General features: G+C 38.6%; 1 protein-coding gene across 9 annotated transcripts in view; it reads right to left on the bottom strand.

The window, feature by feature from the left end:
- WDPCP (WD repeat containing planar cell polarity effector) overlaps positions 1–16,858 on the bottom strand; it is a 385,832-nt gene that overhangs the window by 204,584 nt on the left and 164,390 nt on the right. For all 9 annotated transcript variants that reach the window (XM_088841307.1, XM_088841310.1, XM_088841313.1 and 6 more), the window contains one exon: positions 3,381–3,990. In XM_088841307.1, the coding sequence (XP_088697433.1) occupies positions 3,381–3,990 (610 nt within the window). The remainder of the gene's footprint in view (positions 1–3,380; positions 3,991–16,858) is intronic.

Genomic DNA, 16,858 nt, shown 5'->3' with positions numbered 1-16,858 from the left:
TCAAATACCTTCAATGTATAAATGCTATTAAGTTTTTAAAGGACTCTGGAGTATAAGTAAGTTTGTTTAAAGAAATTTAGTCTATTCAACCTGAATCAGCTCTGTCAAATATTAATTAAAAGCTTCATTTAAAATAAATAAATAAATAAATAATGGTGGTGGGAAGGAGGGTTGGGAAGCTGGCTGGAGGTGGAAGTGGAGGTGGTGAAGTTTATTAATCTAATTAAAAATGAAGTTGCATTTCCATTTTCCAAAACCACCCATTCACCAGCGTACTGTGTCACTAGACATTATGTACGATTTTACTTTGCAACAGAAACCATTACATTTAAAAATTCATTACAGCAAGGTTAGTTAGACACATGATGGATGCAGCTTTAATCCTGCCATATATTATTACAGTTAAAATGTAAATGATGAAAAATATTTTGTGCTTATCAGCATTTATGTGGAAATGTGTTTTACAGTGATATATGGTGTTATATTTCTATTATTGTGATGAAAAAGAAAGCAATACAAAAAGACGAAGTGTTTATTAAAACATGAAAAAAAAAAAAAGAAATAAATGGTTTTGCAGCACTGAAGAGATTATAGAAAGTAAATAAGCTAGATCAGACCTGTTTTATGTAGTAATTTTATAGTTTATTTTAATTATTTCTGTTGTAAAATATTGTTATACTGTTCATTAGTTCTGATTGTTCATATTAAACTATTGTAATGCAAATAAATAAATAATTAGAAAAAAAAATAAAATAAAGTGAATCAGTTATAATAAAAAAAATAAATAAATAAAATAAAATTAATCCCAGTTTGCATATATGGAAATATGAATAATGACTGTTAGGTAAAGAAATTCTGATTACACACTGCCTCTACCTAGGATAATGAGACGTCTTGCTCCCTCCTGAGGACGACATGTTAGTTTTTCACATTCTTATAGTAACAGTGATGATGGCCTTTTAACCTCCAGCGGCATTTGTGTGATAATTATAAGGATTTAGAATGGAAGCTCTAGCCTTCAACAGAGAGTTTTCCTTCAACATTACACTAACTGACCTATTCTAAGAGTCAGGCTCCAAAAATCTTAGCATATTGGCAGCAGCCACTGACACGTTTACATATGACAGCATTCTATTTTAAACTATGATCTATCTCAGCTTCTTAAATTGTACGCTACACCTTTCATGTCAAAATTTCCAAAGGCTTGCATAACAAGCATATGAAAAACATCTCATAAATGCTCCCTAGTGGGGAAACTGCACATGAAACTACCTGTTTATATATGCAGTAACTTGAATTATACATGAAAATTCCACATGGATGCCCAGAATCAGCACTGTGTTAATTCAAGAAGTATATTAAAATTTCTGGATGTATTTAGTAGCAGATCCTAAGAAAAATCTGTTCTTTAAACAGGGTTTTCTTTAAAAAAAAAAAAAGAAAAAGATCTGTTAGTTGGAATATACTGTTTCAAGGAATCTACTCTTCCTAGGAAAAATAATATATAATAAACACTAATCTTATAATACATTTTCAAAAATCCTGGGAAACTCCATGTTTTGTTATTTTAAAGACCCTGTAAGACTGTAAAATTTCCCTATTCTATAAATCTTATAAGTCATAACGAAAATAAAATTTAAATGATAAATGTCAGTTGCAGAAGTTATCACCTTTTCATTTGAATGCTTGACTTCCATTGGATAATTCCCTTCCAAGAGACCTACTTGGGAAAAAGAGGTGACAGCCAACTCATTGCCTAATTGATTTAGGAACAGTGCCCAGGGAGATAGTCCAATTAAGTTTACAAGCTGGCAATTAGCAGGAAGCCCTCTAAATCCCTACACTGAGAGCCTGTTTACTTTAGTAAGAAGGCAAATGTGCTAGAGATAGGAAGAGAAAGCTGTGCTTTTTGCAAAGCTGTTGTGAGTAGGCCCACAAGGGAGGGCTGAAGAAAAGCTAGGTATATGTTAGTAGACTGCCTTCTTGTTTGACAGGTAACTGGGATATACAGAGAGAGGGAGAGAGTTTCAACAGATATGCAAAACATCTAACATCCACTTTAATAAGTGTTGTGCATGGAGACATACCATATTAAACGTGTAGTTGGGCAAAGTAGAACTGGATTATCTCATAATAAATGAGATTCCAAACATATTTTTCTTGGATAATACTAATGTTATGAATGGATTTAGGTTCTTTTTTTTTTTTCATGTGAAAAGAACATAGCCCTCAAGTTGATAGCTTTCAAGTTAAGTCATTTTCATTAGGTTTATTTCATTTGTTCTATCTCAGAGGCAAGTAGATCCATTAAAAACAAAAAGTAAACTGACAGTTTTTTAACAAACACTACAGTGTTTTTAAAAACTTAACTTTGTACCACAGAGCCAAATCCTGTAAGGGGTTTTGAAATGTATCTACTTTTCTATGTTTTCAGGTTGCAATAATGTGCACTAATTGAAATATGTTTTTTAAAACCTAAGCAAGTTCCTCTCAAGAATGTTAAATTATCAAAACTGCCTAAAAAACATCATATATTTTAGGACATAGCTGGTAATGCAAACCTATAGAAGGCAAATAAAATTCTGCTTTAAAGCCTCCTGGTTGAAATAATATACATAAATACATAATTTTCCTAATATTGAAATAATTTTTTGAATATTTTTATCTAAAAGAAAAACATAAAGTTACACAAATATCTTTAGCAAATTCTAACCAAGCATTTTCCTTCTTCTTCTTTTAAAACACTTGTTAAGTGCTTATCTAAAATAACTTAATAGAAAAAGTATTATATCCCTACACACAGAATTTTACAATAGACATAGTAAGTACTTTTAAAATATTCTCATATGTACTATTTCTTATACTTCCCTGGTGGCTCAGAGGTTAAAGCATCTGCCTCCAATGCAGGAGACCCGGGTTCGATCCCTGGGTTGGGAAGATCCCTGGAGAAGGAAATGGCAACCCACTCCCATATTCTTGCCTGGAAAATCCCATGGACGGAGGAGCCTGGTGGGCTACAGTCCAGGGGGTCGCAAAGAGTCAGACACAACTGAGCGACTTCACTCACTCACTATTTCTTAAGGAATTTTTTTAGTAGACAGTTTATTCTGGAAAGCATCATATATGGACAGCTCAGGCTTTTTATTCATGTGATGCAAAATTAATGCAATTTCAAAATTTTTCAATATATAATGGACCTTGACATTTTAGAAAATCATCCACAAAACTTTCTTAAGAAAACTACGTGAAATGTTTGAAATGTAAGCATACTGATGGGATGAGAAACAAAAAAAAAATCTACATTCCAGGAACAGTTTTACTGTCTTAATTATACTGTCATCATAAAAAAATTTATTTACTCACCAGCTTCCTTGACTTACCAAGTTTAAACAGAAGTACACCCAAAGGTCCTCTGTCAAACCTGAGGAAGAGGAGATTATAGATGTCCCCACTTTCAGGCTTCTTAGAAACAACCTGAGGTGCTATCCACTGCATTTGAACAAGACTGCTAGAAACGTCAAAGAATTTTTTGAATTGTAGAGTCTCCCTAGGTGAGTTGTCTTCGGCCAAAAGCTGAATGTTAATAGGAGAAAGAACCATATCAAATATTTGCAGCTCCCCTTGGTTACTGCCAACTAGCAGAATGGCCCCACTTGGGTGGCAGCTTATTAATGAAGGCAGAAGTTCAGCCTGAGCTAAGAGAGTCACTCTGCGGTGAGTTTCATAAAGAATTACTGAAGAATCTTCACAGCCCAGGATCAATTTGTCTTCAGTAGCATTCCTGCAACAACTAATGGCCTTTGATTTAAGTGGTATTCTGGTGACTGACACACACTGGATTTTGTTCCGAACACATTCGTAGATGCAGCTGTCAGCCATGGGCTCTTTGTCTACACTGATGGAGCACTCCACTGTCAACAGTTGATTAGGATGTTTGGTGTCAAAGCAAACATCCAGTGGATCCCACTCTGTGCGTACAGAACTCAGAACCTGTGAGAAATATAACAAGTATGTTCAGATAGACTGTGATTTTTCTCTAGCTGTCACACATAGCACTGCATATTAATCTAGAATCCTACTGAATACAGTCAACTACCACCTTAAACATCAGCAACATATTAGCAGGTATGTATATATCTCATATGGAACATATATAAATGTGTGTGTGTATGCATGCACTCAGTCATGTCTGACTGTAGCTTGCCAGGCTCCTCTGTCCAAGGGATTTCCCAGGCAAGAGTATTGGTATGGGTTGCCATTTCTTTCTCCAGAGGATCTTCTTGACCCAGGGATGGATCTCCTGTCTCCTGAGTCTCCTGCATAGGCAGGTGGACTGTTTACCACTGAGCTACTTGGGAAGCCCATATATAAATATATATAGCACATACTGAGCATAGCTGCAGAAATTAAATTATAAAATTTTAACTTAAGCATTTTGTTTTAGAAAGTCTGTAAGTAACATAAAGACAAATATTTCCTACAATATACAGAAACTAATAGAGTGGGCTTTTAGTAAAATAATATGGCTAGCAGATTATCTAAGACATCAGAAGTGTGATTTTTAAAGGATAAATAAAGGATTTTAACACTTCAGTTCATCTCCTTCCAACCCACTACCCCTGCTGATTCTAAAATTACTGGTAAATTATTTACCAGAAATATATTCCTAATTAGTAGTATAAGAAATAAAAAACCAAAATGGTCCATTTTCAAGAACATCGAGCTTTGAGTGACAGCTTGCTGATGTAATAGCCAGTAGCTGATAGCCATAAGGATACAAAACTAGAAAGTCTGGGCAAACAATGGGAGGGTGAGATGCCTAGGATTTTCATGTGGGTTCCTCCTACTGGTGAATTCAAAACCTAAGAACTGGAATAGGTACACAGAAAAGGAGGAAATAAGACGTGGCAGGGTGGTGGAAGGAGATCATAAAGAGGGAGGGAACAAACCTAGGTGACATCCAGGAAGACTGTTTACCCCTTGGTACTCAGCCAAAGAGGAACTGGGGGAAGGACCTGCATTCTAGGGATAAGATGCTCCCTGTAATGACTCTGGGTGTGCCTGCCCATCAGACACCAGATCTTGCAAGACCATCATTAAAGCCTCACTTCATTCTTTGGGTTTAGGCTGGTGAGCATGTTTCTCACAAGCAGGGAAGGGTAGGCAAAGGAAAAAACTTTAGAACCCTGTTAACAGTCCTGTAGAAATATTTTTTGTTGTTGTTGTTTAGTTGCTAAGTAATGTCAGACTCTTTTAATACCCCATGGACTGTAGCCCACCAGGCTCCTCTGTCCATGGGATTTCCTAGGAGTGGGTTGTCATTTCCTTCTCCAGGGGATCTTCCTGACACAGGGATTGAACTTGTGTCTCCTGCACTGGCAGGCAGATTTTTCTAACACTGATTTTATTGTCAGAAAAGATATGAAGGGTTGTTAAGTAGGTCAGTGATCAACAGAAAAAAATAAGAAGGTAATGTACTAGTTTTAAAATTTTAAAAAGACCTGGTGAGTAATATGACTTATAATACTAGTGAGGCAAAATTTGAAAAGCATTTCTAGTGTGGAAAGGAATGGCAACAAGAAGAATAAAGCAGGCCATTCACCTTATTCATATGTAAATGTGGAAGGCCAAAAATCTGGAGAATGGTATCTGAGATAATTTCTAACACTGCTGAAAACCTCAAAATTAGATTTAGAAACATTACAAAGCACATATCTACAAGAGACAGAATTTCACAGAACTCTCCATGTGTGTTTGTGTACTTGCAGAAGTTCATGTAAAATCTGACGAAATCCAACTGTTAAGGCCAGTATCTGAGTTAATAGTATCCATGTTCCAGGATTTGACAATGTACTGCAGTAATGTACATTACTGGGGCAAACAAGGGAAACTAGGCAAACTAGGGATAAAAGTACAGGAAGGGAATATGCTTTTAGCCATTTTGTCAATTATTTTAGCAGTTTCTTGAGAGTTGAATTATTTCATTTTCTTTTTAAGAGCACACAGCTTTGTTATATAGTGCTGACTTGGGGATGGAATGGGGGTTGATGTGAATTTTTAAAAATCCACCCTAAACATTATTAACAAACTAATCTTCCTAAACTAAATGTTCTTGCTGTTATTCCCTTGTTCGAACCTTTTAACTGTTACCAAAATTTGCTTCCCTGGTGGCTCAGATGGTAAAGAATCTGCCTGCAATGTGGAAGACTCGGGTTTGATCCCTGGGTTGGGAAGATCCCCTGGAGAAGAGAATGACAACCCACTCCAGTATTCTTGCTTGGAGAATCCCATAGACAGAGGAGCCTGGCAGGCTACAGTCCATGGGGTCGCAAAGAGTGGAACATGACTGAGCAACTCACACACATACAACTAAGGAATTAAAGCTTTATTCCCTTGCTTGGTATTTGTAAAACCACATAGGATACATATGCAACGCTTTCCCTCCCTCACATTCACTTTCCTGCTCTCACTTTTCTGTTTTATCTAATAAATACTTGAGTATGAGCTACATGCCAGGCACAGGTCCTGGCACTGGTGGGGATACAGCAGTGAGGTCCTCATCCTCAGAGAACATAGACTCTAATGGCTGAAGATAAGGGTAATAAAATCACAAGCAAACATACAGAGTATGTTAGTGATTCTGTATGTGTACCTCCTAAGTACTCGGAAGAATGGGAAGGGGAGGCAACAGAAGTCAGGACAGGCTTCTCTCATAAAGTTGACCTGAAAGAAGTGAAGAAGTGAAGCCATGCAGTCAGCTGGAGAAGAGGGCTCCAGGCAGAGGAAGCAAACATGCTAAGGTAGCACTCTTGGCCTGAAGAAGAAACAATGGGAGAGCAACATGACTACAGAAAATGGAGCAAGGAAGAACAGGGGGAAGTGGAGGAGGCAGAAGATTGTGAAGTAGCTTGTAGGCCCTTATAGGGACTCTGGCTTTTCCTCTAAACAAGATGAGAAGCCATAAGCAAAGCAGGAACACAATCTGCCTTGCAAATCCTAGCCTTATCTCCTACAGTGTCCTCTCATTACTGTATTCTGAGGTCAAAGTAAAGCTGCATTTTCCCAGTTCTGAAATCTGTTAAACAAGGAGGCCATTCAACTGATGAATCCCTAATAGCATCCTGGCCCATGAAAGCAAACCAGAACCTAAACCTCAATGTTACAAAATCAAAATACAAAGGAAAACCAATTATAACAGCCAATTAAGCTTTAAACTATAGCCAATCAAATAATTTCCTTTCTCTGCTTCTGTACTTTCTTTCTCAATCTTTCCCGTCTCATATTAGTAGAGTGTTCCTAACCACTTTCATCTTGGCACTGCCCCCCAGAATTGATTTGCTCAAACTCTGAAAAATTTTAGTATGCCTCAGCTTATCTTTCAATAACTTCTCTCATATCCTTTACTTGAAATCCACACTCTTCACCCACAAAGGCTCAGTCTGTCTTATACCTCCCAAGGTGTAAGTCCATTATACCTCCAGGCTTCTCCTCCACTCCTAATCCCAGATACTTCTAAAAAGCTAGCCAAGGTCAGATGGAATATCAAATTCTGATTAAAAATAAGCAATACTTTATATTTATCTGTTGAAGTATAGTTGATTAACAATATTATATACTGATACAATATTTTATAGATTGTACCCCATTTAAAGTTATTGTAAAATAATAGCTGTAAATTATTTATTGTAAAATAATTTCCCTATCTCTTAATGTGCTACCTCTATTTTGCCCCCAATCCATCTCTCTCTCTCTCCATTGGTAACCACTGGTTTGTTCTCTATATCTGTAAGTCTGCTTTTGCTTTGTAATATTAATTTGTTTTATTTATTAGATTTCACATATAAGTGTCAATACACAGGGAGACCTGGCGTGCTGTGATTCATGGGGTCGCGGAGAGTCGGACACGACTGAGCGACTGAACTGAACTGAACTGAACAGAGTATTTGTCTTTTTCTGACTTATTCCACTCTCTCGATCTTGAAGCAATCAATTGTTCTATACAGGGTTTTAACTGTTGCTTCTTGACCTGCATACAGGTTCAAGATTGAGAAAGGAGTGTGACAGGGCTGTCTGCTGTCACCCAGTCTGTTTAACCTATATGCTGAGCACATCATGAGAAACCCTTGGCAGGAAAGCGATGACAAACCTAGACAGTGTATTGAAAGCAGAGACATCACTCTGCCAACAAAGGTCCATATAGTCAAGGCTATGGTCTTCCCCATTTCATTATAGGGGACTGGAATGCAAAAGTCGAAAGTCAAGAAACACCTGGAGTAACAGGCAAATTTGGCCTTGGAGCACGGAATGAAGCAGGGCAAAGGCTAATAGAGTTTTGCCAAGAGAACACACTGGTCATAACAAACACCCTCTTCCAACAACAAAAGAGAAGACTCTACACATGGACATCACCAGATGGCCAACACTGAAATCAGATTGATTATATTCTTTGCAGCGAAAGATAGAGAAGCTCTATCAGTTCAGTTCAGTTCAGTTCAGTCGCTCAGTCGTGTCCGACTCTCCGCGACCCCATGAATCACAGCACGCCAGGCCTCCCTGTCCATCACCAACTCCCGGAGTACACTCAAACTCATGTCCACAGAGTCGGTGATGCCATCCAGCTATCTCATTCTCCGTCGTCCCCTTCTCCTCCCGCCCCCAACCTTTCCCAGCATCAGAGTCTTTACAGTCAGCAAAAACAAAACAATCATGAACACCTTATTGCCAAATTCAGACTTCAATTGAAGAAAGTAGGGAAAACCACGAGACCATTCAGGTATGAGTTTAATGAAATCCCTTATTATAGAGGGGAAATGAGAAATAGATTTAAGGGACTTGATCTGATAGACAGACTGCCTGATGAACTATGGACGGAGGTTCGTGACATTGTACAGGAGACAGGGATCAAGATCATCCCCAAGAAAAAGAAATGCAAAAAAGCAAAATGGCTGTCTGAGGAGGCCTTACAAATAGCTGTGAAAAGAAGAGAAGCCAAAAGCAAAGGAGAAAAGGAAAGATATACCCATTTGAATGCGGTGTTCCAAAGAATAGCAAGGAGAGATAAGAAAGCCTTCCTCAATGATCAGTGCAAAGAAATAGAGGAAAACAATAGAATGGGAAGACTAGATCTCTTCAAGAAAATTAGAGATACCAGGGGAACATATCATGCAAAGATGGGCTCAATAAAGAACAGAAATGGTATAGACCAAACAGAAGCAGAAGATATTAAGATATTAAGAAGAGGTGGCAAGAATACACAGAATAAATGTACAAAAAAGATCTCCACGACCCAGATAATCACGATGGTGTGATTACCTAGAGCCAGACATCCTGGAATGTGAAGTCAAGTGGGCCTTAGGAAGCATCACTATGAACAAAGCTAGTGGAGGGGATGGAAATTCCAGTTGAACTATTTCAAATCCTGAAAGATGATGCTGTGAAAGTGCTGCACTCAATATACCAGCACATTTAGAAAACTCAGCAGTGGCCACAGGACTGGAAAAGGTCAGTTTCATTCCAATCCCAAAGAAAGGCAATGCCAAAGAATGCTCAAACTACCGCACAATTGCACTCATCTCACACACTAGTAAAGTCATGCTCAAAATTCTCCAAGCCAGGCTTCAGCAATATGTGAACCGCAAACTTCCAGATGTTCCAACGGTTATAGAAAAGGCAGAGGAACCAGAGATCAAATTGCCAACATCCGCTGGATCATCGAAAAAGCAAGAGAGTTTCAGAAAAACATCTATTTCTGCTTTATTGACTATGCCAAAGCCTTTGACTGTGTGGATCACAATAAATTGCAGAAAATTCTGAAAGAGATGGGAATCCCAGACCACCTGACCTGCCTCTTGAGAAATCTGTATGCAGGTCAGGAAGCAACAGTTAGAGCTGGACATGGAACAACAGACTGGTTACAAATAGGAAAAGGACGTCAAGGCTGTATATTATCACTGTGCTTATTTAACTTATATGCAGAGTACATCATGAGAAATGCTGGGCTGGATAAAGCACAAGCTGGAATCAAGATTGCCGGGAGAAATATCAATAACCTCAGATATGCAGATGACACCACCCTTATGGCAGATAGTAAAGAAGAACTAAAGAGCCTCTTGATGAAAATGAAAGAGGAGAGTGAAAAAGTTGGCTTAAAGATCAACATTCAGAAAACTAATCATGGCATCCGGTCCCATCACTTCATGGGAAATAGATGGGGAAACAGTAGAAACAGTGAGAGACTTTATTTTTGGGGCTCCAAAATCACTGCAGATGCTGATTGCAGCCATGAAATTAAAAGATGCTTACTCCTTGGAAGGAAAGTTATGACCAACCTAGATAGCATATTAAAAAGCAGAGACATTACTTTGTCAACAAAGGTCCATATATTCAAGGCTATGGTTTTCCCAGTAGTCATGTATGGACATGAGAGTTGGACTATAAAGAAAGCTGAGTGCCGAAGAATTGATGCTTTCGAACTGTGGTGTTGGAGAAGACTCTTGAGAGTCCCTTGGCCTGAAAGGAGATCCAACCAGTCCATGCTAAAGGAAATCAATCCTGAATATTCATTGGAAGGACTGATGATGAAGTTGAAACTCCAATACTTTGGGCACCTGATGCAAAGAACTGACTCATTTGAGAAGACCCTGATGCTGGGAAAGACTGAAGGTGGAAGGAGAAGGGGATGACAGAGGATGAGATGGTTGGAATGCATCACTGACTCAATGGACATTAGTCTGGGTAAACTCCAGGAGCTGGTGATGGACAGGGAGGTATGGCATGCTACAGTCCATGGGATCACAAAGATTCGGACAGGACTGAGCAACTGAACTGAACTGAACTGATGGTCTTCCCAGTGGTCACGTACAGTTGTGAGAACTGAACCATAAAGAAGGCAGAACACCAAAGAATTGATGCCTGATGCCTTTAAACAGTGGTGCTGGAGAAGACTCCGGAAAATCCCTTGGACAGCAAGGAGATCAAACCAGTCAATCTTAAGGGAGATCAACCCTGAATATTCACTGGAAAGACTAATGCTGAAGCTGAAGCTCCAGTATTTTGGTCATCTGATGCGAACAGATGACTCATTGGAAAAACCCCTGTAGCTGGAAAAGATTGAGGGCAGAAGGAGAAGAGGATGTTAGAGGATGAGATGGCTGGACGGCATCACTGAAGCAATGAACATAAACTTGGGAAAACTCCAGGAGATGGTGAGGGACAAGGAGGCTGCAGTCCATGGGGTCACAAAGAGTCAGACACGACTGGGGGACTGAACAACAACAACCCTATTCCCTAGGTCTACATACATTGTTTCAAATGTTTTCATTCCTTTTTATGGCTGAATAACACTCCATTATTCATACATTAATATATATAAATACACATACATCTATGTGTGTATGTGTGTGTGTACACATGCATATACCCACAACTTGTTTTCCATTATCTGTTGATAGACATTTAGGTTGCTTCCATGTCTTGACTATTGTAAACAGTGCGGCTATGAACACTGGGGTACATGTATCTTTTCTAATTAGTTTTCTCAGGATATATGCCCAGGCGAGGGATATCAGGATCATATGGTAACTCTACTTTTGGCTTTCTGAGAGACTTACATACTGTTTGCCATAGTGGTTGTACCAACTTATATTCTCACCAAAAAGTTCCTTTTTCTCCACACCCTCTCTAGCATTTCTTATTTGTAGACTTTTTAATGATGGGCATTCTGACTGGTGTGAGGTCATACCTCACTGTAGTCTTGATTGCATTTCTCTAATAATTAGTGATGTTGAGCATCTTTTCATGTGCATATTGGCCATCTGTATGTCTCCTTTGGAGAAACATTTACTTCTTCTATACATTTTCTGATTGGGTTGGATTTTTTCTGATATTAAACTGCAGGGATGAGCTATCTACATATTTTGGAAATTAATCCCTTGGTAGCACAGTATGCAAATATCTTCTCCCAGTCCATGGTGAAAGTTCTCCTTTGTTGTGAAAACGCTTTTAAGTTTAATTAGGTGCCATTTGCATGCTTTTTTTATTTCCAGTACTTGAGGAGACAGATCCCCCCAAATATATTACTGCAATTATGTCAGTTTTCTCCCTATGTTTTCCTATAGAAGTTTTACAGTTTCTATTCTTATATCTAGGTCTTTTATCCATTTTTATTTTATTCTTGTATATGGTGTTAAAGAATGTTCTTTGATTTTATTCTTTTAGATACAGCTGTGCAGTTTTCCCAGCACCACTTATTGAAGAAACTGTCTTTTCTCCACTGTGTAGTCTTGCTTCCTTTGTCGCAGGTTAATTGACCATACGAACATGGGTTTATTTCTGGGCCTTCCATCCTGTTCCACTGACCCATATATCTGTTTTTGTGCCAGCACCATAATGTTTTGATTACTGTAGCTTTGTAGTACAGTCTGATGTCAGGGCGCCTGATTCCTTCAGCTCCACTTTTTCCCCTCAAGACTGATTTGGCTATTCGTGATCTTTTGTGTTTCCATACAAACTTGTAAAAAAGTTTTATTCTAATTCTGTGAAAAATTCGGATAGGAACTGCATTGAATCTGTAGACTGCCTTGTATAGTAGAGTTATTTTGACAATATAAATTATTCCAATCCAAGAACATAGTATATCTCTTCATCTGTTTGTGTCATCTTTGATTTCTTTCATAAGTATCTTATAGTTTTCTGAGTACATGTCTTTTGCCCCCTTAAGTATTTTATTCTTTTTGATTCATTGGTGGGCTTCCCTGGTAGCTCAGATGGTAAACAATCTGCCTGCAATGCAGGAGACCCCAGTTCGATTCCTGGGTCAGGAAGATCTGCTGAAAAAGGGATAGGCTACCCATATCACCGACTCGATGGAGGTGAGTTTGAGTGATCTCAGGGAGTTGGTGATGGACAGGGAGGCCTGGCGTGCTGTGATTCATGGGGTCGCAAAGAGTCAGACACGACTGAGCGACTGAACTGAACAGAACCCACTCCAGTATTCTTGGGCTTCCCTGGTGGCTCAGAAGGAAAAGAATCCACTTTGCAGTGTGAGAGACCTGGGTTCAATCCCTGGGTTGGGAAGATCCCCTGGAGAAGGTAATGGCTACCCACTCCAGTATTATGCCTTGGAGAATTCCATGGACAGAGGAGCCTGGCAGGCTACAGGCCACGGGGTTGCCAAGAGTCGGACACAACTAAGTGACTTTCACTTAATGGTCAACGTTATTGCTTCCTTAATTTCTCTTTGTGAACTTCTGCTGTCAGTGTATAGGAATGCAAGATATTTCTGTATTAATTTTGTATCCAGCAACTTTACCAGATTCATTGAGGAGTCTAGTAGTTTTCTGGTAGCATCTTTAGGATTCTCTTATATAGTATCAGGTCAACAGCAAACAGAGACACTTACCTTTTCTTTTCCAATGTGGATTCCTTTTCTTTCTTTTTCTTCTCTGATTGCCATAGCTAGGACTTCCAAAACTGTGTTGAATAAAAGTGGCAAGAGTGGGCATCCTTGTCTTTTTCCTGATCCTAAAAGGAATGCTTTCAGATTTTCACTACTGAGTACGATGTTAGCTGTGTTTGTCATCAGTTCAGTTCAGTTCAGTCGCTCAGTCGTGTCCGACTCTCCGCGACCCCATGAATCACAGCACGCCAGGCCTCCCTCCCTGTCCTTCACCAACTCCCGGAGTTCACTCAAACTCATGTCCACAGAGTCGGTGATGCCACCCAGCCATCTCATTCTCTGTCGTCCCCGTCTCCTCCCGCCCCCAACCTTTCCCAGCATCAGAGTCTTTTCCAGTGAGTCATTATAAGATATGTTCCCTTAATTGGAAAAGGAAATGGTAACCCACTCGACTATTCTTCCTGGGAAAATCCTATGGACAGAGGAGCCAGGTGGGTTACCATCCATGGAGTTGCAGAGTCAGACACAACTGAGCATGCACACATGTTCCTTTAGTACCTACTTTCTTGAGAGTTTTTTTTTTTTTTAATCATAAACGGATGTTGAATTTTCTCAAAAGTTTTTACTTTACTACTGAGATAATCATATAGCTCTTATTCTTCAATTTGTTAATCCATTGATTGGTGTATATTGGAAAATCCTTGTATCTCTGGGATAAATCTCACTTGATCAAGGTATATGGTTCTTACAATGTATTACTGGAGTCAGTTTGCTAGTATTTTCCTGATGATTTTTGTATCCATGTTCATCGGTGACACAGGTTTGTCATTTTTTTCATATCTTTGGTTTTGGTGTCTGGGTGATGGTGGCCATATGGAATGAGTTCAGAAATGTTCCATCCTCTGCAATATTTTAGAACAGTTTCAGGATAGGTGTTAACTCTTTAAATGTTTGGTAGAGTTCACCTATGAAGCCGTCTGTTCCTGGACTTTTGTTTGTCGGGAGTTTTTAAGCTACTGATTCAGTATCAGTACTGGTAATTGATGTTTTCATATTTTCTATTTCTGGTTCAGTCTTCCGAGACTGTACTCTTATAAGAATCTGTCCAGTTCTTCTAGGTTGTACCAGTTTATCGGCATGTAGTTCCTTGCAGTAGTTTCTTATGATCCTTTGCATTTCTGTCATAACTTCTTTTTCATTTCTGATTTTGATTTGGGCCCTCTCCCTTTTTTTCTTGATGAGTCTGGCTAAAGGTTTATCAGGTTTGCATATCTTCAAAGAACTAGCTTTGAGTGTTGTTGATCTTTTCTATTGGTTTTAGTCTCTATTTCATTGATTTCTGTCCTGATCTTTGTAATTTCTTTCCTTATACTAACTTGGGGTTTTGTTTGTTCTTCTTTCTCTAGTTGTTTTAGGCATAGGGTTAGGTCATTTACTTTAGATCTTTCTGGTTTCCTGAGGTAAGCTTGTGATATCTATAAACTTCCTTCTAAGAACTACTTTTGGTGCATCACATACGTTTTGGATAATCTTGCTTTGTTTTTCATTTGTCTCTCAAAAAAATCTCATTTAATTTTTTAATTTCCTCCTTCATTTCTTCAGTGATTCAGAAACCAGACCTTATTGAATAAATTAAGAATTCCATGTTTGCAGCAGGAAATGCACAAGATAACCATGGACTATATTTTTATACCAGAGGGAAGCTACCCAAGATTACTAAGGTAATGACAAGAAGAGAAGCCAACTTGAAGAGAATCCCATTGCTCCAGTTAAAGAATCTGTACTTCTAAAAAGATAACAATTACAATTTATGAAACCCATTAAGTCAAACATGTCTAAATCCATGAATTAACAATGTTATTTAAAAACAAAAACTAATTGATTACCTTCAGGGAGTGACAGGGAACCAATCCAATCTTGAAAACTAGTACATAAAAGAAACAGACACTTATCCTGATTACACTGTATGAATCCAGCTACTGGGAAAACACGTAGATGAGTAGAAGTGTCTCATTATAAAAGTATCCCAACTAATTAAAAAATAATGTCATTAAATATCACCATTTTGCAACCTCCATGAATTAATGGACCTAAGCACTGAGCATCAATAGTTACTAAAAATAAAAAAAGAGAGTCAACCAAAAGAGAGAAACAGAACCTAGCATCAAATGCCTTCCAATTAAAAAACACTCCTTCACACATAGTCTAGCCAAAACTGACCACTGCTGCTGCTGCTGCTGCTGCTAAGTCGCTTCAGTCGTGTCCGACTCTGTGCGACCCCATAGATGGCAGCCCACTGGGCTCCCCCATCCCTGGGATTCTCCAGGCAAGAACATTGGAGTGGGTTGCCATTTCCTTCTCCTAACTTGCAGAATTTTCAAAAGAGATCATGATGATGGGAACAGCAAAATTCAGACTGTGGGACACTACAGGTTCAACAGATAACTTTCAATGAAAAAAATAGAGGATGGAGCGGGAACCTGTAGACTAAAAGAGATTTCAAAGACACATTAACATGTTTTAGGACTTCCCTGGTGGTCCAGTGGTTAAGAATTCACCTGTCAATGCAGAGGACATGGAACTGGTAAGATTCCACATGCAGCAAGGCAAGTAAGCCTGTGCACCACAACTGTTGAGCCAGTCGGTGCTCTAGAGCCTGCATGCCACAACTAACTGAAGCCCACAGGCTCTAGGACCTATGCTCTGCAACAAGAGAAGCCATCTCAATGAGAAGTCTGCCTCACTGCAATTAGCGACTAGTCCCTGCTCCCGGCAACTAAAGAAAGTCCCACATAGCAACAAAGACCCAGTGTAATCAAAAATAAATAAATAAAAGACACATTAGCATGTTTTAAATAGATAATATTAAACTGCAGTTTTATGAGATACGCACTTAGGTGATATATGAGAAAAAGTGTAAAAGTCACAACAAAGGATACTCTGGGGGACTAGGAAAGGGTTGAGATTAAAACAGAGTAAGTACATGGCACTATTTCTGGTGCCTGGGAAACTCTATTTCTTGACCTGAGTGTGGTTACAGGGGTGTTTCTTTAGTAAAAGCTCATTAAATTATATATCTTGTCTCTATGGTTTTCCTTACCGTACTTTATAATAAAGAGATTAAAACAACCCCATCATCCCTAAGATAGAAAATTTTGGTTATTTAGTTGAAATATAACACAGTATATACATCTCTTTGGAAGAGATGTCTCTGAAATATTCTGGCTTTTCAGTTGAATGCATATGTAATGTTTTCTGAATGCTTCTTTTATCAAATTACACTGTATTAAAAGTTGGTCACATTTTTACTTTCTCATCAATTGACTGCTCCTCTAAATCATTCCTTGACAACATGTTTTAAGGTTTAATAGCTCTGCTAATATGTTTCTTTTATTAATTTGGTTAAACAGATTCAAGTGGCCTCTTCCGAATAAGATATCTTGAAATTATTGCCATACTCGG

The sequence above is a fragment of the Moschus berezovskii genome, chromosome 11 (assembly GCF_049115385.1).
Source record: "Moschus berezovskii isolate FMDL1 chromosome 11, NW_MosBer_1.0, whole genome shotgun sequence".
NCBI classification, from domain to species: Eukaryota; Metazoa; Chordata; class Mammalia; order Artiodactyla; family Moschidae; genus Moschus; species Moschus berezovskii.
The sequence above is the reverse complement of the archived record's forward strand: the minus strand, read 5'-3'. Positions and strand labels throughout refer to the sequence as shown.